The sequence below is a fragment of the Peromyscus californicus genome, unplaced genomic scaffold (genome assembly GCF_007827085.1).
Source record: "Peromyscus californicus insignis strain IS unplaced genomic scaffold, ASM782708v3 Scaffold_4__1_contigs__length_199733344, whole genome shotgun sequence".
NCBI classification, from domain to species: domain Eukaryota; kingdom Metazoa; phylum Chordata; class Mammalia; order Rodentia; family Cricetidae; genus Peromyscus; species Peromyscus californicus.
Window position 1 is genome coordinate 161,285,453 of NW_026294562.1, and position 20,128 is coordinate 161,305,580.

Here is a 20,128-nt window from a genome sequence, read left to right on the forward strand (position 1 = left end):
AGTAAATCTAATACACAAAAATGGAATAGAGCAAGTACAACGTTAGGTCTGTCCCTGTTAATCCCACACACGGTCCGAGAGTTACAGAAGGCTGTTACAGAAGTCAAACAGGTTATGCATCACCCATGTGTACACCTGAGTTTGATCTTACACACCCAGCATACTAGGCTCTTACCTCTGCAGGCACAGGAAACAGAGCTTCACAAAGGAAAAGTGAGACTTCAGCATATTTTTCTGAAATGATTTATTAAATGTAATTTCAACCAAAACTAAGCAAACAAAAACTCATGCTTGAAAAATACTGGGCCATTGTTACACACATGCTACTGATCCTCTGAATTTTTAGGAAGGAAGATTTAAGGCCATAAAATACAGAAAACTACTTGGGATAAAAGATAATTCAGGAACAAAGCCAGGGAAACAGCATACAGACAAAAGCTAAAAGAAGGGTGAGAAAAGTACACCTGCAGGCACAACACAGCAGCCGCTTGCTTCTGTGAATGTTTCATCGACACAGAGTATCCAGTTGTTTGGCCGAAACGAACCTGACATTTTTGGAGTGCAACATCATTTTGCTTTGGGGACTACAGTGTGTATCACAAGACACTGAGAAGCCATCTCTGGCCTCTGTCCACAAGACACAAGCAGCAATCGTCTTTAAAGTGACAAACAAAAACGCCTGTGGACATCGGCAAATGTCGACTAGGGATGGGGTACGAGTGGCTGAGAACCACTGTCTCAAACAGGATGCACTTCCACGTTGCAAAGGTGGCATGAAAACAGGTCCCCAAAGCCTGAAATAGTGTGTGGCCCTCATAAAACATTTGGTAACTTTTAACATAAGCAAGGGCGAGTGACATATGCTAGACTAAGGCAATAAATTGCTAACGTGGTAATATGATCTCCTAGCTGTGTTTCTACAAATATCTTAAAAAACAACTCCAATTTTACAATGTGCAATTCACAGAAACAAAGCTCAAATGTCCCACAGGCCCGGAAGATGCTCAGCCTTGCTGGCAGTTAAGGAAGTGCAAATGGAAGGCACGTTTGCAGTCCTGGTTGACACAGTTGAGAAATGCATACACGTTTCTTTTGAGATAACTGACAGCTTCACATAAAAACATTAAGGCACTGAGTACAGTTCAAGTCTACTATGTTAAGGCAAGGGATTCAACTGGCAGGAATTCACCTGCTTTGGAGAAGCAGAAACACCAGTATGAGGGTAAAACTAACCTGAACATTCGTGGTAAAGAATGGGCTCCACACACAAACCTCGTGTGAATTATGTGACGCTAGTTAGGTCTGTAAGTACTGACTAGGAAGATGTGAGAAAAGGAGGCTGCACCCCTGTGTGTGTACCCACAATCCCATTCAATACACTCCCCTAACTTGTTACCAAGCCGGGTCTAAGCATGGGTGTGTGCCCCAACCAGAGTGAGAGCGGAAGCCCCGCCTCCGGGACCACTAGCCCTTCAGTGTGGCCAGCGTCGTCTCTCTAAAGAAATCTTTGTAGCATATTCTTGCTTTCAGGGCCATCATGATACATACATTTGGGAGAGGACATTCAAGTCTTGGAAAAAGTATGTATAATGAGCAGAAGATTAAAGAGTTATTCTTCCAACACTGAAATCAGTACTAATATCACCTTTTAAAAAACTGCTTTTATTAATTTAATTCCTATAAAATGTGCAAGTTCTCTTTTTAGAAGAATAGTTAAAGTTTTAGATAGATTTATTAAATTACTCTAGCAGTGCAGATTAAAATCCAGCAATCATTTCTCCCTTTTAAGGAACACTGTGATGGGCTGGAGAGCTGGCTGAGGCAGTAGAGTGTCTGCCGAACAAGCGCGGGGACCTGAGCTCCAAAGCTCCCAAAACCCACAGAAGAAAAAGTCGGGTGATGCGGCACCTGCTTTTAACTCCAATGCTAAGGCTACAGAGCCAAGTGGGCCCCTGGTCACTGGTCAGCCGGCTGAGCCTAATGGACAAGGCCAGCTCCTCAAGAGGCCCTGTATCACACCACCAAAGGGGATGGCTCCTGAGGTAGGACATCTGAGGTGGACCTCTGGCCTCCACACACACGTGTGCACATAGCACACCTACTCACTACCTGAATTCAGTTATAAATTGTTTTGCAGTAGTCTTTCTAATAATTAGGAGTTTTACTTACCACATGCATTACTGTTCTACAGTGTGAGGCAGGTGACCTCCACTAGAGGGCGACTATTCTCAAGTGGAAGTAAGTCTGTAGACAGGGAGGTAGTTCCCTTCACAGCAGGTACCTGCCATTCTCAAGTTCCTGCTTTATTACTCTCTTTTACTTATTAGCATGTCCACAAACACATCTGCACAAAGCACCACGGTCCTCTTTTGCTGGGCTTCTGACGAGCCTTGCTGGTCTAATCAGAATACCCTCTACTAAGTACAATGGGTTTGTAAATAGCTGACTTGATTTTAGAAGCTGCCCTTTTCTAAATTTGGTAAAATGTTTGCTCCCTTCACAGATGTGAATGCCTTGTGTCCTGAAGAGGTAGAAGATTTTTAGCTGTCAGATGACTCAGTTATAGAGGAATTAGTGTAGTTCCTTAAGCAGGTTCTTAACTTCATTTAGGAAAACAAAACTTTTCCAAGATTTAAGATATATTGTAAAAAGCAGGATATAAAAATACATGGTCAAATGCTTTAAGTAAACATCCTATATCTTACTAAATCAAAACTAAATATATTTTTCAATAATATGGCTAAGAAAATACTTTGGAAAATAATGCTTCTCTATATCAGATATACTATAAAAGCTGAATATATATATAAACATCCTACCTTACTGAAACTAAATATATATGTAAAAATATTTTTAAATGGTAATTTCCCAAGAGTTAGGTATACTGTAAAGAGCTGAGTATGAATTTTCAATTATGCATTTCCTACTCTGCAAGTTCAGGGAAAGGGCAGTTCATGGTTTCATGAAGCCACAATGTCAATGACAGTGTATTTCCCATGACAATCTCAGCCTCATGGCCTTGTGATTGAAACATAAATCAGGCGCCACCTGGTGGTACAGATGCGCTCACTGCAGCTAAGACCATTTCTCTGTGTCTTGTTGCTGAAGCCCACTGTGGACTTGTGCTCAGATCCTCTATCACACGTGGTTGGTGACGTTGCAGAGGGGGAGTGGTAACGCCCGCAGACAGGCAAAACCTACAGCCTCTGCTTGTCCACCTGGCCTTAGGTCAGTGATAATTTCATCTTCATCTCCTACACAACACTTGTGTCATCAAAATCTTCCCACCTCCCTCAATGGGATGACGTTTAAACTCTGGACCTTCTGACTAGCAGAAGGGCAAACTATGAATGGAAACTTTCAGTTTTTCTTCAAAAGGATTCTGTAACAGTCAAGGAGACAATGCAAAATGTCCCTCCAAGCACTGGACATGTAAGGCTTTCCCTTTATAAGACTGTTACATAAAAGGTCACAATTTTGAAAAGAACAAGGAAAGCAGCTATCTTTGGCATACCTTTTTTCCTTGAGACATTCTTCAAGCTAGCTTCACTTGCGATCCTCCGGCCTTTGGCTCCCATGGTGGTGTACAGTGTTACAGGTGTACACCACCATGCCCTACTGGATGCTATTCCACAAACTACACACATCCTCACAGTATAACTTGGTACATGACACTGACATTACTAATTTATAAGGGAATTTGAAGTCAGTAATTCACCCTGCGTGAACTCCTGAGTGAGGACAAGCACAAAGTAAACATGGTTAAGTCTTTCCCACACTTCCTCAGTTCAAATTCATTGCATAGAATAAACTCGAAAATTTTTCATAAAAGTTGAGTTGTGCTGCATTTTTAACACAAGTGTGACCTTCAGTATGAAAGATCACATTTGTATGGTGGTTATGAATTTTCTGCTCTGAGTGCTAATGACTAATTTCTGACATTACTGCCGCCTCAGTTTTTTTCCTGGTATGAATTCTCTGAGGCATATTTGGCTCTGGGCCACTGAAAGGGCATTCCTACTTTCTTAACATTCATGGAAATTTCCAGTTTTTCATAAACTAAAGCCTCACAGTAAATTCTGGAACAATTTAGTCACTTCCGATTTCTGTAATTGTAAGGTTTCTTACTGGTGACAAGTGTCCAATTATTTCTGGCCCTAATTGGTCTTTGAGTATGAATTCTAGTGCTGCTGAGAAACCCTATGATGTTGTTTTCCCACACTTGTTAGCCATCATAGGGTTTTTGAACTGTATGAATTTTCTGATGGCAGTTTTTCTTCATTCACTCCTCTGTCCTGTATGGATTCTCTGATGTTGGGTAAGGTGAGAGCCACGAATGAAGGCTTTCCCACACTGCTTACACTTATAGGGCTTCTCCCCAGTATGGATTTTCTGGTGTCGACTAAGCTCTGAGCCCCGGCCAAAAGTCTTCCCGCATTCCTTACACTCATAGGGTTTCTCACCACTGTGGCTTCTTTCATGATGTGTTAGTTCTGATCTTCGAATGAAAGCCTTCCCACACTCCTTACATTTGTGGGGTCTCTCACCAGTGTGAACTTTTTGGTGTCTCATGAGCTCTGTGGTACATGTAAATGACTTCCCACATTCCTTACATTTATAGGGTTTATCACCAGCATGGGCTCTCTGATGCCGGGCAAGCTCTGTACCACGACGAAAGCCCTTCCCACACTCCTTACATTTATAGGGCTTCTCACCAGTGTGGACACTCTGATGGCGAAGAAGATGCGAATCAGAGATGAAGCCTTTCCCACACTCTTTACACTTGTGGGGCTTCTCCCCAGTGTGAACCATCTGATGTAAAGTGAGTTGGGAGGCGCAGCTATAGACTCTGTCACAGTCCTTACACTCATAACGTCGTGCCCCAGCATGGGTGAGCTGGTGAAGACTAAGCTGAGTGTCGTAACGAAAGGCCTTCCCACACTCCTTACACATGTGAGGCTTCTCACCAGTGTGGATTCGCTGGTGACGAAGAAGATGTGAGGGGCGGGTGAAGGCTTTCCCACACTCCTTACATTCAAAGCACTTCTCATCAGTGTGAACTCTCTGGTGAAGACTAAGCTGTGCATTAGAGGGAAAAGCCTTCCCACACTCCTTACACTTGTAGGGCTTCTCCCCTATATGCAACTTCTGATGGTGACTGAGCTGTGAGGTGGTGTGGAACCCTTTCCCACACTCCTTACACTTGTGAGGTTTCTCACCACTGGGAGCACTCTGCGGCTTCGAACTGTCAGAACCGCAGGTAACGGCACTCTTCTTAGCTTCATTGCTCTTTCTGCTCTCATGAAGGCTTTGATGCATAACCAAGTCTGACCTGCACTTAAAGACTTTCCCACACTGTGCACACCCAGTGCCTTTTTCTTTATCGTGAATTTGCTCATGTTCAATGAGACATGATTGGCACATGAATGTTTTCTTACATTTCTTGCATTTACAAGGTTTTTCTGAAGGCTGAGCTTCTCTATGGACTGTGCATTGGATGGAACTCGGCCTCTCGACAGAGGTCACTACAGCTTGTCTCAAATGTCCCTCCTGATGGTCCTGTTGCCTCTCCAACTGGCCTGGGTTTTCTCTGTTACCTCTGGCCCCGCTGTCCTCAAGGCTGGAGCGTGTATGTTTTTTTGCCATCTTTTGTTGCAGTGATTTAATTCTGGAATCGTCCTCTGGGAGTAAGTCCTTGCCTTCTCTTCTAGATGCCCAATCTGTAAGATAATAAGAAAGAGGAAGGCCATTTTCAAACTTCAGAAGGGAATATTGCTGGAAGTGACAGCTAAAGGCAATGAAAATTGAAACAACTCACAACATAACATTGAAATCTGGAGAGGGAGAGGGGTATGAGATGAGAGACTGGAGAGAGCTCAAAAAGGAAGGGGAAGGCTATGTCCTTTCCACTCTGGTGGGCATCCAAATTAGATAGAAACTTATTCAAAACATGGTATCAGGAACTGCCTAAGAAAGCTAAGAGAATATAAACAAGGCAGAGCCAACAACAGCTCCCACATCTAGCGTCAGACCATGTGCTCAACCACCTTGTTTTGAGCCATTATATATGAACCATGCTATATATGAACCATGCTATATATGAACCATGCTATATATCCTGCTAGTTCTGCTACCATTCCCTAATTTCCTCTCCACACAGTAGTTAGAATGTTGCTGTTAAAAAAAAAAAGCCAGGCAGTGGTGTGCACACCTTTAATCCCAGCACTAGGAAGGTAGAGGCCAAGTGGTTCTCTCTGAGTTTAAGGCCAGCCTAGTCTACAAAGCAAGTTCCAGGACGGCCAGGACTGTTACACAGTGAAACCCTGTCTTGAAAAACGGGGGGGGGGGGGGGGGGGGGGGGGGGAGAGTGAGCTCCTAGCACTCTCCTGTCAGAACCTCTTCCTCACTTAATAACATCCCTCCACAAGGGGGCTGGAGAGACAGCTCAGAGGTTACAAGTACTTGCTGCTCTTGCAGGGGGCCCTGGTTTGATTCTTAGAACCTACCCCAGGCAGCTCACAACCATCTTTTACTTCAGCTCCAGAAGATTTAATGCTTCTTCTGGCCTCAACACCTATACTCACAGGCACACACACACAAAGACACAGACACACAGACTCAAAATAAAAAATAAATCTATTGCTGGAGAGATGGCTCAGCAGTTAAGAATATTTGCTGCTCTTGTAGGTGACTTGGGTTCGATTCACAGGACCTACAAGGTGGCTTATAACCATCTATAATTCCAGATCCAAGGATCCCAATGCCTTCTTCTGACCTTCATAGGCACCAGGAATATAAGTAGTGCACATACATCTGTGCAGGCAAAGACCCTCAAACACAAAACAAACCACTCTATGTCTCTTAATGGAGCTGCAGAGAAGATGGCTCAGCAGTTAGGAATACTTGCTGCTCTTATACAGGACTGGGTTCGGCTCTCTGCACTGTAACTTCAGGGACTCTGACTCACTGGCCTGCACAGGCACTGTATGCATGTGGGACACAGTCAGACACGCAGGCACATGCACATACACATAGGAAGAGGACTGTTGGAAAATCTGCCCTTCACTCTCTGTTTCTGACCTTAGCTGACCTGGCTCCAGCTCTCTGGCCAACTGCATGCTCTTTACACTGTGAAGCACAGCCTTCCTTCAGAATGCGGGTAGATACCTCCCCTAAGATATCAATACAGCTCACTCGGTTGCTTTACACCAGCCTCCAGTCACAGCTACTTACGATCTTTACAGAAGAAGGTGCTCACCACTCGACACACTTGTTTTTGTAAAGCACATTTATTACATGTCATCTGGTATTTCTAGTACTCTGAAAAATTTTAAACATATATAGAAAAAGTATACTTAATTCCATTCCCTCAACTGTACAGTACATGTCGTGTTCTATTTACCTTACTCTTCATCCATCATGATGCTGGGCAATCTTGTGTGCTCCTCAAATATATTTTCCATGGTTTCGCCTCTTCTTAAAATCGAGTAAGTTTTGTCCCTGTCATTCTACTGTAACTAGTTTCAAACGTCTCACTTCTTCTTCTTTCTTTTTTTTTTCCTACACAGGGTTTCTCTGTGTAGCTTTGCGCCTTTCCTGGAACTCACTCTGTAGCCCAGGCTGTCCTCAAACCCACAGAGATCCGCCTGCCTCTGCCTCCTGAGTGCAGGGATTAAAGGCGTGCACCACCATTACCCGGCCTCCTCACATAACTTCTCTGTAGCTAATTCAAATAGTTAATTCTCTCAGCTACTCTCTTAGCTACCAGTTGCTTAGTTACTTTTTCTTTAAGGTCAGCATTTAAAGTAATGGGTTTTATTACAGCATTTTCCCACAAATATGGCATTATACTTTGTTCTCCCCTCCCTTGTTAGTTCCTACCCTCTCTGCTCTTATACCACACACATCTCGTTTTCTGTCCCTTCCTTCCCGAACTAACGCCGCTCTCAGGGTTCTGCGGACCACTCTGATCTTCCTCTCACACACTAGGGTTCTGCGGACCACTCTGATCTTCCTCTCACACACTAGCTCCTCCACCTGGCTTTCCTTGGCTAGATGCTCCTCTTTTCTCAACTAAATGCCAAGGGCCCCAGGGCTGAGTCTCCTCTCGGGATGATACACACTTTAAAGCTTGGCAACAGTAATATAGAGCCAACACTACAGTTTCTAGACAGCCTTGGAATTTGGCTTCTCCATGTCTACTGCTTGGAAGGTGATCTAGTGGCAGGTCCTACACACCACCCATCCTCATGGCCTAGATGATGGGGGTAGAGCTGGGTCCCCATGGCCCTCGCCCCTCCACTACAAACTGCTGCTTGAGAGCAAAGTGGAGTTCATGGCAAAGGCATTGCTGATGTATGTCTGCTACACCCATCACCCCAAGTTCTCCACTAGCTTCCTGCTGACAATCATTAGCTCATATCCTCCATGCACTGCTGTTCTAGCCACCTTGACACTCCTCCCTCCTGGACCCTTCTCTTCGGCTGCCTTGCTGCATCCACGTCCTTCCTCAGACAACCATCCCAACACAGTCCTGTGTAATGACAGGACTGTGAGCCAGACCTCATCATTCTGACTTCAAACACAATGTTTCAATATTTTATTGCCACTTAAATGTTGCAGCATATTTGTTTACTCTGCATGAAGATGTGTCTATGTTTTGCCTCACCTGCCTAAGGCACCTGATTGTTTTTAATAAAGATCTGAATGGTCAATAGCTAGGCAGGAGAGGTTGGGCAGGACTTTCAGACAGAGAGAACTCAGGGGATGAATCTAGGCGCACGGAGCTGTCAGGGAAACACAGAGGGAGTCGGATGTACAGAATGGAGGAGCAGTAAAGAGCCATGTGGCAAAATGTAGACTAACAGAAACAAGTTAATTTAAGTTATAAGAGCTAGTTGGAAACAAGCCTAAGCTAAAGGCCAAACTTTCATAATTAATAAGTCTCTATGTTATTATTTGGGGGCTGGAGGTCCCCAAAGGAAGTCTGATGAGAAAGCTTACTACACTTAAAATAATAAGTATGAATCTATTTTTCCCTCACTAGAACATATAATAAATCTGCTTGGATGGGGCCTTCACTTGTTCATTGTTAAATCTGCAATAGGAAAATACTGAGTGGGGTTGAAGAGATGGCTCAGTGGTTAGGAGCACGTATTTCTCTAGCAGAGGAGCGAGTTCAGTTCTCAGCACTGAGTCAGGTAGCTCACAGCCGCCTGTCACTTCAGCTTCAGGGGCTGTGAAACCAGGGATTGGGGGCAGGAAGCAGGAAGTCCCACCTGGAACATTGTTGAAAACAGTAGCAAACAGCTAGTAATATTGTAGCAGCATAATGCTATGGTTTTAGTTTTCAGTAAACCAGGAGTTAGAAAGGAAATCACAGATCTGGACAATCTATGTTTCTGGGAATATAAAAGGCTGTGCACACAAGCAGATGTCTGCTTCCCCAGAAGACTTGGGAAAGAAGTCCCCATCAGTCACAATCCCCTAATCTCAAGGTCCTGCACAGCAGGAAGGAGACGTTTATGGGCCTGTTTTCTTACAAGTGTCTGGGAATGAGTGGGAGAAATACATGAAAGGCATTTGGGAAACTACTCTCTTTCCTTTCCAACTCCAAGAGCGTGCCTGTATGCCACAGTTTGTGCCTCTATCTCACTTCTTTCTAGAGTCAGGGTATCACTAGCCCAGGATAGTTTGGAACGCATGATCCCCATTTCAGCCTCCAGAGTACTGATTATAGGTGTGGGATGCCTGGCTTCTAAATTGTTTTAAATTAAAGTGCTGATTATACTTTTTAGTTCCTACTGCACCCCCTCAAATACAACAGTCCCTAGGGCAACCACTAAGAAAGTAACTAAGAACTACAGTAAAAGAATCAAATAACAATCTAGCTGCAAATCTTACAGAACCAGAGTCTAAAGAGCAAACGGGAGGGAAACAGCCAAGTCAACAGACATCGACAAACAGAAAAAGCAATAGATGGACCAACGAGACTAAAGCTGACAAACCTTTAAGAGAAACAAGAGAAGACATTCACGGTTCTGAGCTGGAGAATGAAAGGAGACCACTAGTGACCTCACATCCATAAAAAGGGCTATAAGGAACCGCTCTGAACCGATTTATCAGACAGCCTAGACCAAACACACAAATTCTTAAATGAAAAACTACTAAGACAGATTCAAGAGCAACCAGAACATATGAGGAGTTCTGTAACAAAGATTACGAATTAGTAGTTATAATAAAAAATCTGGGGACTGGAGAGATGACTCAGTGGTTAAGAGCACTTGCTGCTCTGGCAAAGGACCTGGGTTCAGTTCCCAGCACCCACATCAGGTGACTCTAAACTCCTGTAACCTCCCCAGTTCCAGAGGATCCAGAGATCTCTTCCAGCTCTCTTGGGCACCTGCATGCATGTGCACATAAAGATAAGCAGGCACATGTGAATACACATTAATAAAGACAGATTAAAAATTCTCCCCATTGTTAGGTCTCAAACTCAGGACAAATGGCTGAAGTGCCCATTTAATACATCAAGGCACAGCTGGCCGCCAGGTCCTCCCCCCATCTCTCAGTATGGCAAGTACCTGTGACAGTCATCCTGGCCGGGCAAACCCCACCCCCTTGAGCTTCGCTTCCCTCCCCCCAGCTTCTCTTCTCCTATAAAACCCAGTCATTCTGGCTATGTGTTTCCTTGGTGCTCCTGCTCTCTTGGTCTTCTGGCTTGCTCCTAGCTCTTGGATCCTGGTCCCCTCCCCGACCTCTTCCTCTCATGGCCTAGTTCAGTCTGCTGGCCATGTTCTGTCTGGACCCTTCTAGATGCCTCTGGCTGTGCTCTCTCTCATATCTATAATAAAACTTTCTCCTCAACCATACCATGGAGCGGTTATGTTCTCATTTTTCATTCACCCATGAAAAGCCTAGACCTAAAAGTTTTCACTGTTGAATTTTACCATTGAAGAAATTTAGCATAAAGAGAAACCTGTATGTATGCACACAGTGGCCAGAGGGCAACCTTAGAATCTTCCTCAGGAACAACATCTATATCCTTTGAGATAGTTTCTCATTAGCCTGCAGCTCAGGCATATGCTGAACTGGCTGGCTAGCAAGCCCCAGCAATCCCGTCTCACCTTTCCCTGGCAGGGATTACATGTATGCACTACCACACCTGGCATTTTTATGAGCTCTAGAACACCCTTTCTCCCTCAGACCTTAGGCTTTGGCTGCCAGGGAGCTTCCCATCAGCACCTAGAGTGCTGCCTTCTCACAGACTGCCTGGTCTCCCCAGGTGCATGAACCGTCACTCACCAGAATGCCATTCTTTTGTCTCATTCCTCAGAACCATCCAGGGCTCTTTCCCCTGCTCTAAAAGGGAGATCACGCTTGGCTTAGTGTCAGCAAGACCTGTCCAAAGACAAAAGGGGAAGTTTATGTTGTGCACGTCAGAATCAACATCAGTCCAGGAGGCCTGGCACAGAAGCACAAGCCTTTAATCCTAGCACCCTAGAGGCAGAGGAAGGAGGATTTCTGTGGGTTCAAGGACATCCAGGGCTACAGCGAGACTATAGTAAAATAAGTCCATGACTGTCAAGAGAGAAAAACAGGGTCTCAGATCTGAGAGGGGAAGTGGACAGAAGCCCTCTCTCCTAACCCAGAAGCTGACAACCACCCGCAAGGGAGAAATTGGGTTTTCTCCAAAGGACCCTCCCTGGGCGTAGAAACCACACTGAAGGGCAGGTCTCATGCTCAGCAGCAGATGGCCAGCGCACCAGGAACTCAATGGCATTGCTGGAGTTTTTAAAAACGCTTCCTCTGGGCTTTTTATTGTTCTTTCTTTTTAACCACACGGATCTTTCACTTATATGTTAGGGTTTCCTATGTGTGCAAATGTGTGTCTCAGTGTCACTATGGGTTTCCTGTGCTTTTCCGTTGTTTTCTTTTTCTTTTCCTTGTTTGTTTATTTAGTCCTTGTCTGGTTTGTTTGCTAATGAGAGAAAGAAAGGCTATGGATTTGGGTGGGTGGGGGAGTGGAGAGGATCTGGGAGGATTTGGGGGAAGGGGAATGCAATCAGAATATATTGTATTATAAAAATGTCTTTTCAATGAGAGAGAGAGAGAGAGAGAGAGAGAGAGAGAGAGAGAGAGAGAGAGAAACTGGGCCTGGCAACCTAAATTCAATCCTTGGAACCCATGTAGAGACAGATGGAGAGAATGGACTCCACAGAGTTGTTCTTTGATCCCTATGTGCACACTCTTCTCCATTCCAATTTAAAAAAAATATTTTAAGATCAAAATGAGTGAACTTTAGAGGCTGGGGAAGAGAAGATAAGATCCCTCCCCCTCCCCCCTGTGTGTGTGTGTGTGTGTGCGTGGTATGTGTAAAACATTATTAATTTGGCCCAGTACTTGAAGTGTTCATGAAAGACTCAACAAAAGCTTTTGGTAGTGGTGCAGGTCTACAACCTCAGCACCTGTAAAGCTAAGGCAGGAGAATTGTCATGAGTTTCAGACCATTCTGGGCTACGTAGCAGACTTTGTCTGAAACAAAACAGATCAACAGGGGCTGGAGAGGTGGCTCAGCAGTTAAGAGCACTGGCTGCTTTTACAGAGGACCTGAGTTCAATTCTCAGCACCCACATGGTGACTTACAACCATTTATAACTCAAACTCTAGGGGATCTGATGCCTCTCTGGCTCCCATGGGTACCAGGCATGCTCGTGGTGGGCAGGCGTACCTGCAGGCACACTACCCACCCACCCAGAAAAACTAAAGGAAACAACAACACTCATCACAAAGAACATGGATGTTCTGTTCTGAACTTCGGTGGATAGATGAACTCACCTAGTGAAATGAGGTTGCTGTAATTCTCCAACATTACATCCCGGTACAGATTCCTGTGGGACGGGTACAAGCACGCCCACTCCTCTCGAGAGAAGTAAATGACCACATCTTTGAACTTCAAGCCCTGAAATCACACACAAACATGTTGTTTGTGAAGTTAAGACAAAAATCTTAAGCTAATCGAAAGGACAGTGGAGAAGACAATTCCCTGGAAAGCCTGGCTGGACCCTTCCATATGAACAGGTCAAGGTGAAGACAAAGGTGCTCATGGTGGCTCGGAGCACACCTGCTCCTTGGACTTCAAATAAAGTCCTTGTTAGTGGCGTTTCTCAACTGAATGGAACTGTCCATGCCAGCACACAGTGCCCTCTAGTCACTGTCTCCATTCTCCTCCGCAGATGAGCGCACGCACGTGTGTGTGTGTGTGTGTGTGTGTGTATGTGTGTGTGTGTGTGTCAAACCCTTTAGTATCGTAACTCCTTTTTCTAACTGCGCACTCTTCTAAACCCAGCTGTAACTCTGTGCTTTAACTGCTGACTCACTGTGCTCCACACCGGCCTCTTCTCTGCACCTACGAAAGTCTCATGTCTGTACCTGTACATCTAAAATAGTCTCACCAGGAACCTCCTATCTCTGACCTAACTGGACAGACAGCCCCCGTCTCATGCTGTGTCCCCTCTCTCTTCCTTTCCTTCCAAAGAACTATGACATCCACGCCCTCCATCCAGTGCCCCTAGGCCCAGTCTCTTCGCTGTGGAAACTCAAGTGTGATACAAAAGGTTTTCGACGGTGGGGCAAAACTAAACCTGGTGATAAACTACTGGAGGGTCTCCCCGCCAACCTGCCCAACAGCTGCAGGAAATGTACTTCGGAATGAGGGCATCCTTTTTGGAAGGCCTCACACCAACACAGCCCAAGAAAGAGTTAAAAAAGGAAAGGACACATCCATGGCCATAGATATGCAAATACAACAAAGAAACACAAAAGATTCAGAGACAACAAGCTACCACAACAGGGGCCCGCCCAACCCCAACTCCGGGTGACAGAAGCTAAAATAGCGAGACAGCTGAAATGTCTGAGAAAAACTTTAGAGTCCTTCTTTCAAAATCAATGACAGGAAAAGGGGAACCACTGGAAAGTTCTAAGACTCACAGCTGGGTGTGGTGATGCACACTTTTAGTCCCAGCATTGGGGAAACAGAGCCAGGAGGAGGATCTCTCTGAGTTTGGGCCATCCTGGTCTACAAAGTAAGTTCCAGGCCAGTCAAGGCTACACAGTAAAACCCTGTTTCACAACAAATCAATGCATGAGTCACAGAGAGAGCCATGGGTCAACTATATGGATCACACAATAAAACCAAAGGTCACGAGTCTGGGGAAGGGACATATAAAGAGAAGGGGTGTTGTCCCTCTGGCATGGGAGGAAGATGCGAGAGGGTGGGGAAAGAGTTATCAGAACGCATTCTATACCAGTATGAAATTGTCAAAGGAACAACGTCAACAAAGACACAAGAGGGGCTGGAGAGATGGCTCAGCAGTTGAGATCACTGACTCTCTTCCAGAGGATGCAGGGTTCAATTCCCAGCACCCACACGCAGCCCATACTCGTCTGTAACTCCAGTCTCTGGGGACTCCACCATCCTCTTCTAGCTTCCATGGGTATCAGGCACACATGTAGTGCAAGGACATACAGAGAGACAAAATACCCACACATAAAATAAAAATGAATAAAAAATATAATTCACCATACAAATATGATCTTCAGGATGGGGAGGGTGCTGAGACATGGAGACCGCACTTATAGACTCACTGCAGCTACGGTTACTGGCCCAAGGCCAGGCCAGCAAGACCAGTCAACATTGCAACAGGCAGCACTACTGGACTCGGGGGGTTGGGGGGTGGGGAGAAGGTGACATGAAGGCATGAACCGGGAAGGGAACACAGGGCTACGTGGAAGAAGGGGGAAGTTGAGGATGTACACGATCAATGTACTTTCTATGTGTGAAACTGTCAAAGAAGAAACAGATACCCTATTTAAGAAAAGAATATGTAACAGAATTAACGACACAGTCACAGATGTCTCACAGGGTTGTGATGAGGATTCAATAAGATCACTTTGGGGAAGAACCTCAAACTATCGTGACCCAAAGGAAGTCCCTAAGTCAGTTGTTTCTGTCAGCGCCATCTGCACTGAAAACAGGACACAGGGCCAGTCACATACACAGACAAGACAGTGTGGAAACATTAACAGCTGAGTGTCTTCTGGAAAAACGAGTGGAAGAGACCAGGCAGACACCACAGGCTGTTACAATTTTACACGAGAAGGTCACTACAGCGGCTCTAGAAGGGACAGCAAAGAGATGAGACTGAGATAAACTCAGATTCCCTGCTGAATGACCAGGTTCACCAGCACGATTCTGTTCATACGAATAAAAGGCTGGGAAACGGAAATTCTGGCAACACAGATGGTCTGTACAAAGCGGATGCCCTAGGATGGTTTGAGAAAACTGCTCCACAAACATGGCTTCCTCGTCTCTAAATCACTGAGGGATCTAGAGGAGACTCCTGAATCACAGCAGCATTTACACCAAGAAGCTTTTCATGACAAAGTGGCATTTGTGGCTTACCTTGGCCATGTCTTTAGATGCAAAACTCTTCTTTCCTTCTCTTCTGGCTTCTTAGAGAAAGAAAAGGGTGGGAAATGGTTAAGAAACTATGTGCCCAGTACACTCCTGCACCATCTCCCATCCCCAGCACTGAAGAGGACCACAGAGGCCCATCCCTACCATCTTCTCTAATCCTTACTTAGTAAAAAGATGACCTCAGGACCCAGATTAGAGTGCTGAGGCGGGGTCTCAAAGGTAAGTTTGTTCTTCCTTAAGAAAAAGCACTGGGCGGTGGTGGTGCACGCCTTTAATCTCAGCACTCAGGAGGCAGAGGCAGGCTGATCTTTGAGTTTGAGGCCAGCTTGGTCTACAGAGTGAGTTCCAGGACAGCCAGGACTACACAGAGAAACTCTGTCTCAAAGAACAGACAGTTAGTACTGTGATGAGGGCAAACCTTACTCCACTGGCTTCAGCCCAAGCCTCTTACACTGAGCCCAAGTCTGTCTCTAAGACACTACCTAAACATGGGGGCACTGCTGGCCTTCGTCCTGTGGCATCTACAGAATAGAGAAGTGGGAATTCCAGGGGTTCAAGAACTCCTCCCACCCTCAAACCTAGAGCTAGCCCAAGGGGAACAGCATTCACAACACTGGAGAACTGAGTGGGGTTAGTTCAAGGAGTGAGTAATGGTCCTTGCTGCTGGGACTCAAAAATATACCAGGAACTACAAAGGCTTTCTACACAGTTGGGATTGAAGTAGAGGTGACTCAGAATCCATCCAGTGTAGACCAAGTCTGTGGAGAGTGCATGCCCTGGGGCACAGCTGGCGCTGGGCATCACGGAGTGTCCCACATGCACATCTACTAATGACTGTAAGAGCAAGAGAAAGCAAATGCAGCAACCAGTTCCAAGAAGAGAGGCTCTTGCCCAGCAGCGTTCCTCTTGCCCCCTCTACTGACCAGGTTCACATCACACTCGCCGTTAAGAGGCCAATCACATTTCATACCAAGGATTAATGGCTCCATTTTCAATCCATAGGCAATAAGTTGTAACTGGCAGCCTATCCCTCTGGCTACTCAGTTCCTATATGCTGTCTGTCATAACCAACAAGAGGATAAGGGTATATGAAATCATATTAACCAGGCCTCAGAACAGCCATGTCTGATAAAAGCATTCCATCTGACACATATGTATACTCCTTATGACAACACGACTCTCGCTACCTAGCAATTTACAGATGCAAATGAGAAGATGCACAATCCTAACAGTTGGCTATAAATAGTAATTGGCTAATTAGTGGCTATATTAATCACTTTTCAATTTAGTTCCACAACACTGAACATTCTTTTACCTAAAGAGTAAATCACAGCTGGGTGTGCGGCATATACCTTTAATCCCAGAACTCGAATTCGCAGAGGCAAGAGGATCTCTGTGAGTTCAAGGCCAGCCTGCTCTACAGAGTGAGATCCAGGACAGCACAGAGAAACCCTGTCTCAAAAAACCACCCACCCAAAAAGTTATAAAGCTAGCTTCTAAAAATGTGTATATATATAAACCATGGGTAATATATAAACACACGTAACAAGGTAAAATACGCCGTTATTAGCAGCCTTTGTGTTTGTAATTGGATGAGTTATACTTGACGCCTGCAGCTCCCTCGTTCAACAAGCAATCTGCACCACTTTATTAATAATCTTGAACACTCGGGGTACTCAGGACATTAAAGGGCTATTCACGTCCTTAATCTTTACAAGTAGGGTGGTCTAAACCGTCATTTCAAATCTGACTTTCACTGCTCTCATTCCCCCCACTAAGGAGCACACACAGACAAGCCAGAGAGCCTCCGGGCTCTACATCCCCTACTGGCCCATGCAACAGCAATCCAGTTTTCCATGGGAATCAGACTTAGTCATTTCAACTACTAAGCTCATCTGTGTTTCTGCTAATTCTCTTTTTTTTAATCCCACCCCCAACCTGAGTTCTGTGAGCCACCTGAGCGAAGTAATTGAATCCAAGGAGAGGTTATGTGAATCTAAAGTTATAGCCAGTTGATCAAAAATTAAAAGCCACTGGGTCTTGCAAAAAAGGCTTCTGAAGTGGAGAAAGTGTCAGAATTGACTTTTATTAGAGAACACCCAAGTTATGTTTGATACAGCAAATTGTATGAACATAGACAGTCCTCTTTCACGTCTATTAGTGACACCAGTTATCTCATGGGACATGCTTTATTGTCTACTGCATTATCTACTGTCAATCATTTCTTGGGTGAACCTTAATGTAATATATTTGGATATAAAGATCAGACAGGCTCAGATTCTTCTATTATAGTTAACACTAATGGTTCATTCTTCATCTTCAATATTGGTTTAAGGAGCTCCCACACATTGTAGAATACCAGGAAACCTTAGAAAGTTACTATATATAGCATGTCTTAAGAAAGTACCATTTCGGGGACTGGAGAGATGGCGTAGCTGTTAAGAGCACTGACTGCTCTTCCAGAGGACCTGGGTTCAAATCCCAGCACCCACGTGTCAGCTCACAACTGTCTCTAACTCCAAGACCTGACACCCTCACACAGACAAACATGCAGACAAGACACTGATCGATGCACATAAAACTAACAACAACAACAAAAGGAGAGTTCCATTTTGGGAGGCTGGAGGGACGGCTCAGCGTTAAGAGCACTGGCTGCTCTTCCAGAGGATGCAAGTTTGGTTCCCAGCACCCACATGACAGCTTACAGTTGCCTATAACTCCAGTTTCAAGGGATCTGAGATCCTCTTCTGATCTCTGTGGTTGCCCGAACATATGTGGTACACATACAGACACCCACGAGCACTCATGTGTACACATGTACACACACAATAAAAAGTAACACTCCAAAGCTGGGTGTAACCCAGTACATGGGAGGCTGGGACACAAGTTCAAGGCCAGCTTAGCTTATACAATAGTGTGACCCTGTCCCCCAAATCAGAACAAAACAAACGAAAGTTGACATGTTGCAAACATTCAGAAGCTAAGATGTCTGTGTGTGACCAGGGCTTCTCCAGGGTAAGATGTATCATCAGCCTGAACTCTCCTCAGAACCCTTGCCATGCTGCTGTCTGTCTTCTCCGAGTCTTAGTGACCTTTTATTGTTTGTTTTCTATAAAGACAGAGTTTCTCTGTGCAGCTCTGGCTGTTCCAGAACTTACTATGTACAGTAGGCTGGCCTCCAACTCAGAGATCTGCCTGTCTCTGCCTCCCGAGTGCTGGAATTAAAGGTGTGCGCCACCACTGCCAGACCTTCTGGAAGCTAGGTTGAGAGGGGACTTTTCTGAAAATCCCAGTACTGGGTCAGAATGTCCCCAGGGCTTAGATCAGAATCTATTGCCTTTAATCTGAAGTGCTACAGCCTGCAGGAATATATTATAAGAACTCAGTTGGTTATGGCAAAGCTACTACCTGACGGGATTAAGGAATTCCTTCAGAGGAAGCCAAATGCCAAAGAGCTTTTGGTGTTATTTGGCTTGTTATATATCAGCTGTCTTCTGTTATGAAAATCATGTGTGCCTTCATAGTTTTCCCAACTGGTTTTTTCCCTAAGAACTGCTAACAGTGTGGACTGATCACTATTTGGACATACACATTCCAGGTATTTGGAGAACAACCCCAGGAAAGGCTTCCTTCCCTCAGGCCCATCCGTTTCTTCTCCTTTTAGCGCTGGAATCAGATCTCTCCCTTAGCCACTTTCAAGGACTAACAGAAATGACAGTCCAAACCACCACATAATAATCTCCTGAAATTAAGGTAAATTCCACAAGGAGACACCGCCTAGGTCAGGTGGACCTTAAATAATAGCTTCGCACAATTTAGCTCGGACCCTCCTTTCTTACAGCCTTACTAACTCTTTAGACCCCTAACTTCTTACCTAACCACTCCTAGGAATGTAGATTGAGCACATAAATTCCCTTTTTGATATGTTAACTGATGTTAGCTCTCAGCTGACCTCCTCCCTTAACCACTCCATTTTCAGGTTGTAGAAGAAAGCCGGACACTCACTGCCTGAGGAAACTCTTACCTGCCTTTATGACCCTGCAGGAATTCAGGCCTGGTGACTGGCTGGAGGGGAGCACTGTGATTGTTTTGGGTTTAGAACTGTAAAGCTAGAGACTGAGGAGGGAATTAAAGCAAGTGGACTAAAGAGCTTGGTGTACTTAGATTCTTTTCCTGAAAAGAGTTCTCACCATTCGTAGTTCTTCTCTGAGCCCCTAGAAAGTATATTATTAAGGCTGGTCCTTTTAATAATATACAAGACTGAGGTCACTTATTGCCCCTTGGTTTACCATCTGTGACATTTATCATACATCAGGAAGGGAATTAAAGAATTATGAAGATGATTATTTTTTACCCCTATCTGATTAATTCGCCAAAAGCTCGTAATGGGTCTCAAACTCTTTACATATTTGGATAACTCCATACAGTAGCAAATGGACACCGTTCTTACATTACAGCTTTTTCTGCCTTGAAAAATGCCTTCCCTCTGCCGATCATTATAAACAAACAAACAAACAAAAACAAACCAATACCCCCACCCAAACAAACAATAGCCCTCTACTCCAGCTGGCCAGCGGCCGCGGCTCTTCTCCAGCAGCTTCCTTCCCAGCTCTCTCCTTGCTGTGAGAAGTCCCAGCTGCTTGGGAACAG

General features: G+C 44.9%; 1 protein-coding gene across 3 annotated transcripts in view; it reads right to left on the reverse strand.

The window, feature by feature from the left end:
• Positions 1-227: 227 nt before the first annotated feature.
• The window catches only part of Znf568 (zinc finger protein 568), a 59,114-nt gene continuing 39,213 nt past the window's right edge, over positions 228-20,128 (reverse strand). For 2 of the 3 annotated variants that reach the window (XM_052761786.1, XM_052761785.1), the window contains exons 7-10: positions 15,464-15,513; positions 12,838-12,961; positions 11,305-11,400; positions 228-5,720 (exon numbers count right to left, since the gene is read on the reverse strand). In XM_052761786.1, the coding sequence (XP_052617746.1) occupies positions 4,279-5,720; positions 11,305-11,400; positions 12,838-12,961; positions 15,464-15,513 (1,712 nt within the window). In that variant the 3' untranslated portion in view covers positions 228-4,278. The remainder of the gene's footprint in view (positions 5,721-11,304; positions 11,401-12,837; positions 12,962-15,463; positions 15,514-20,128) is intronic. The other variant, XM_052761787.1, reaches the window with a different exon arrangement.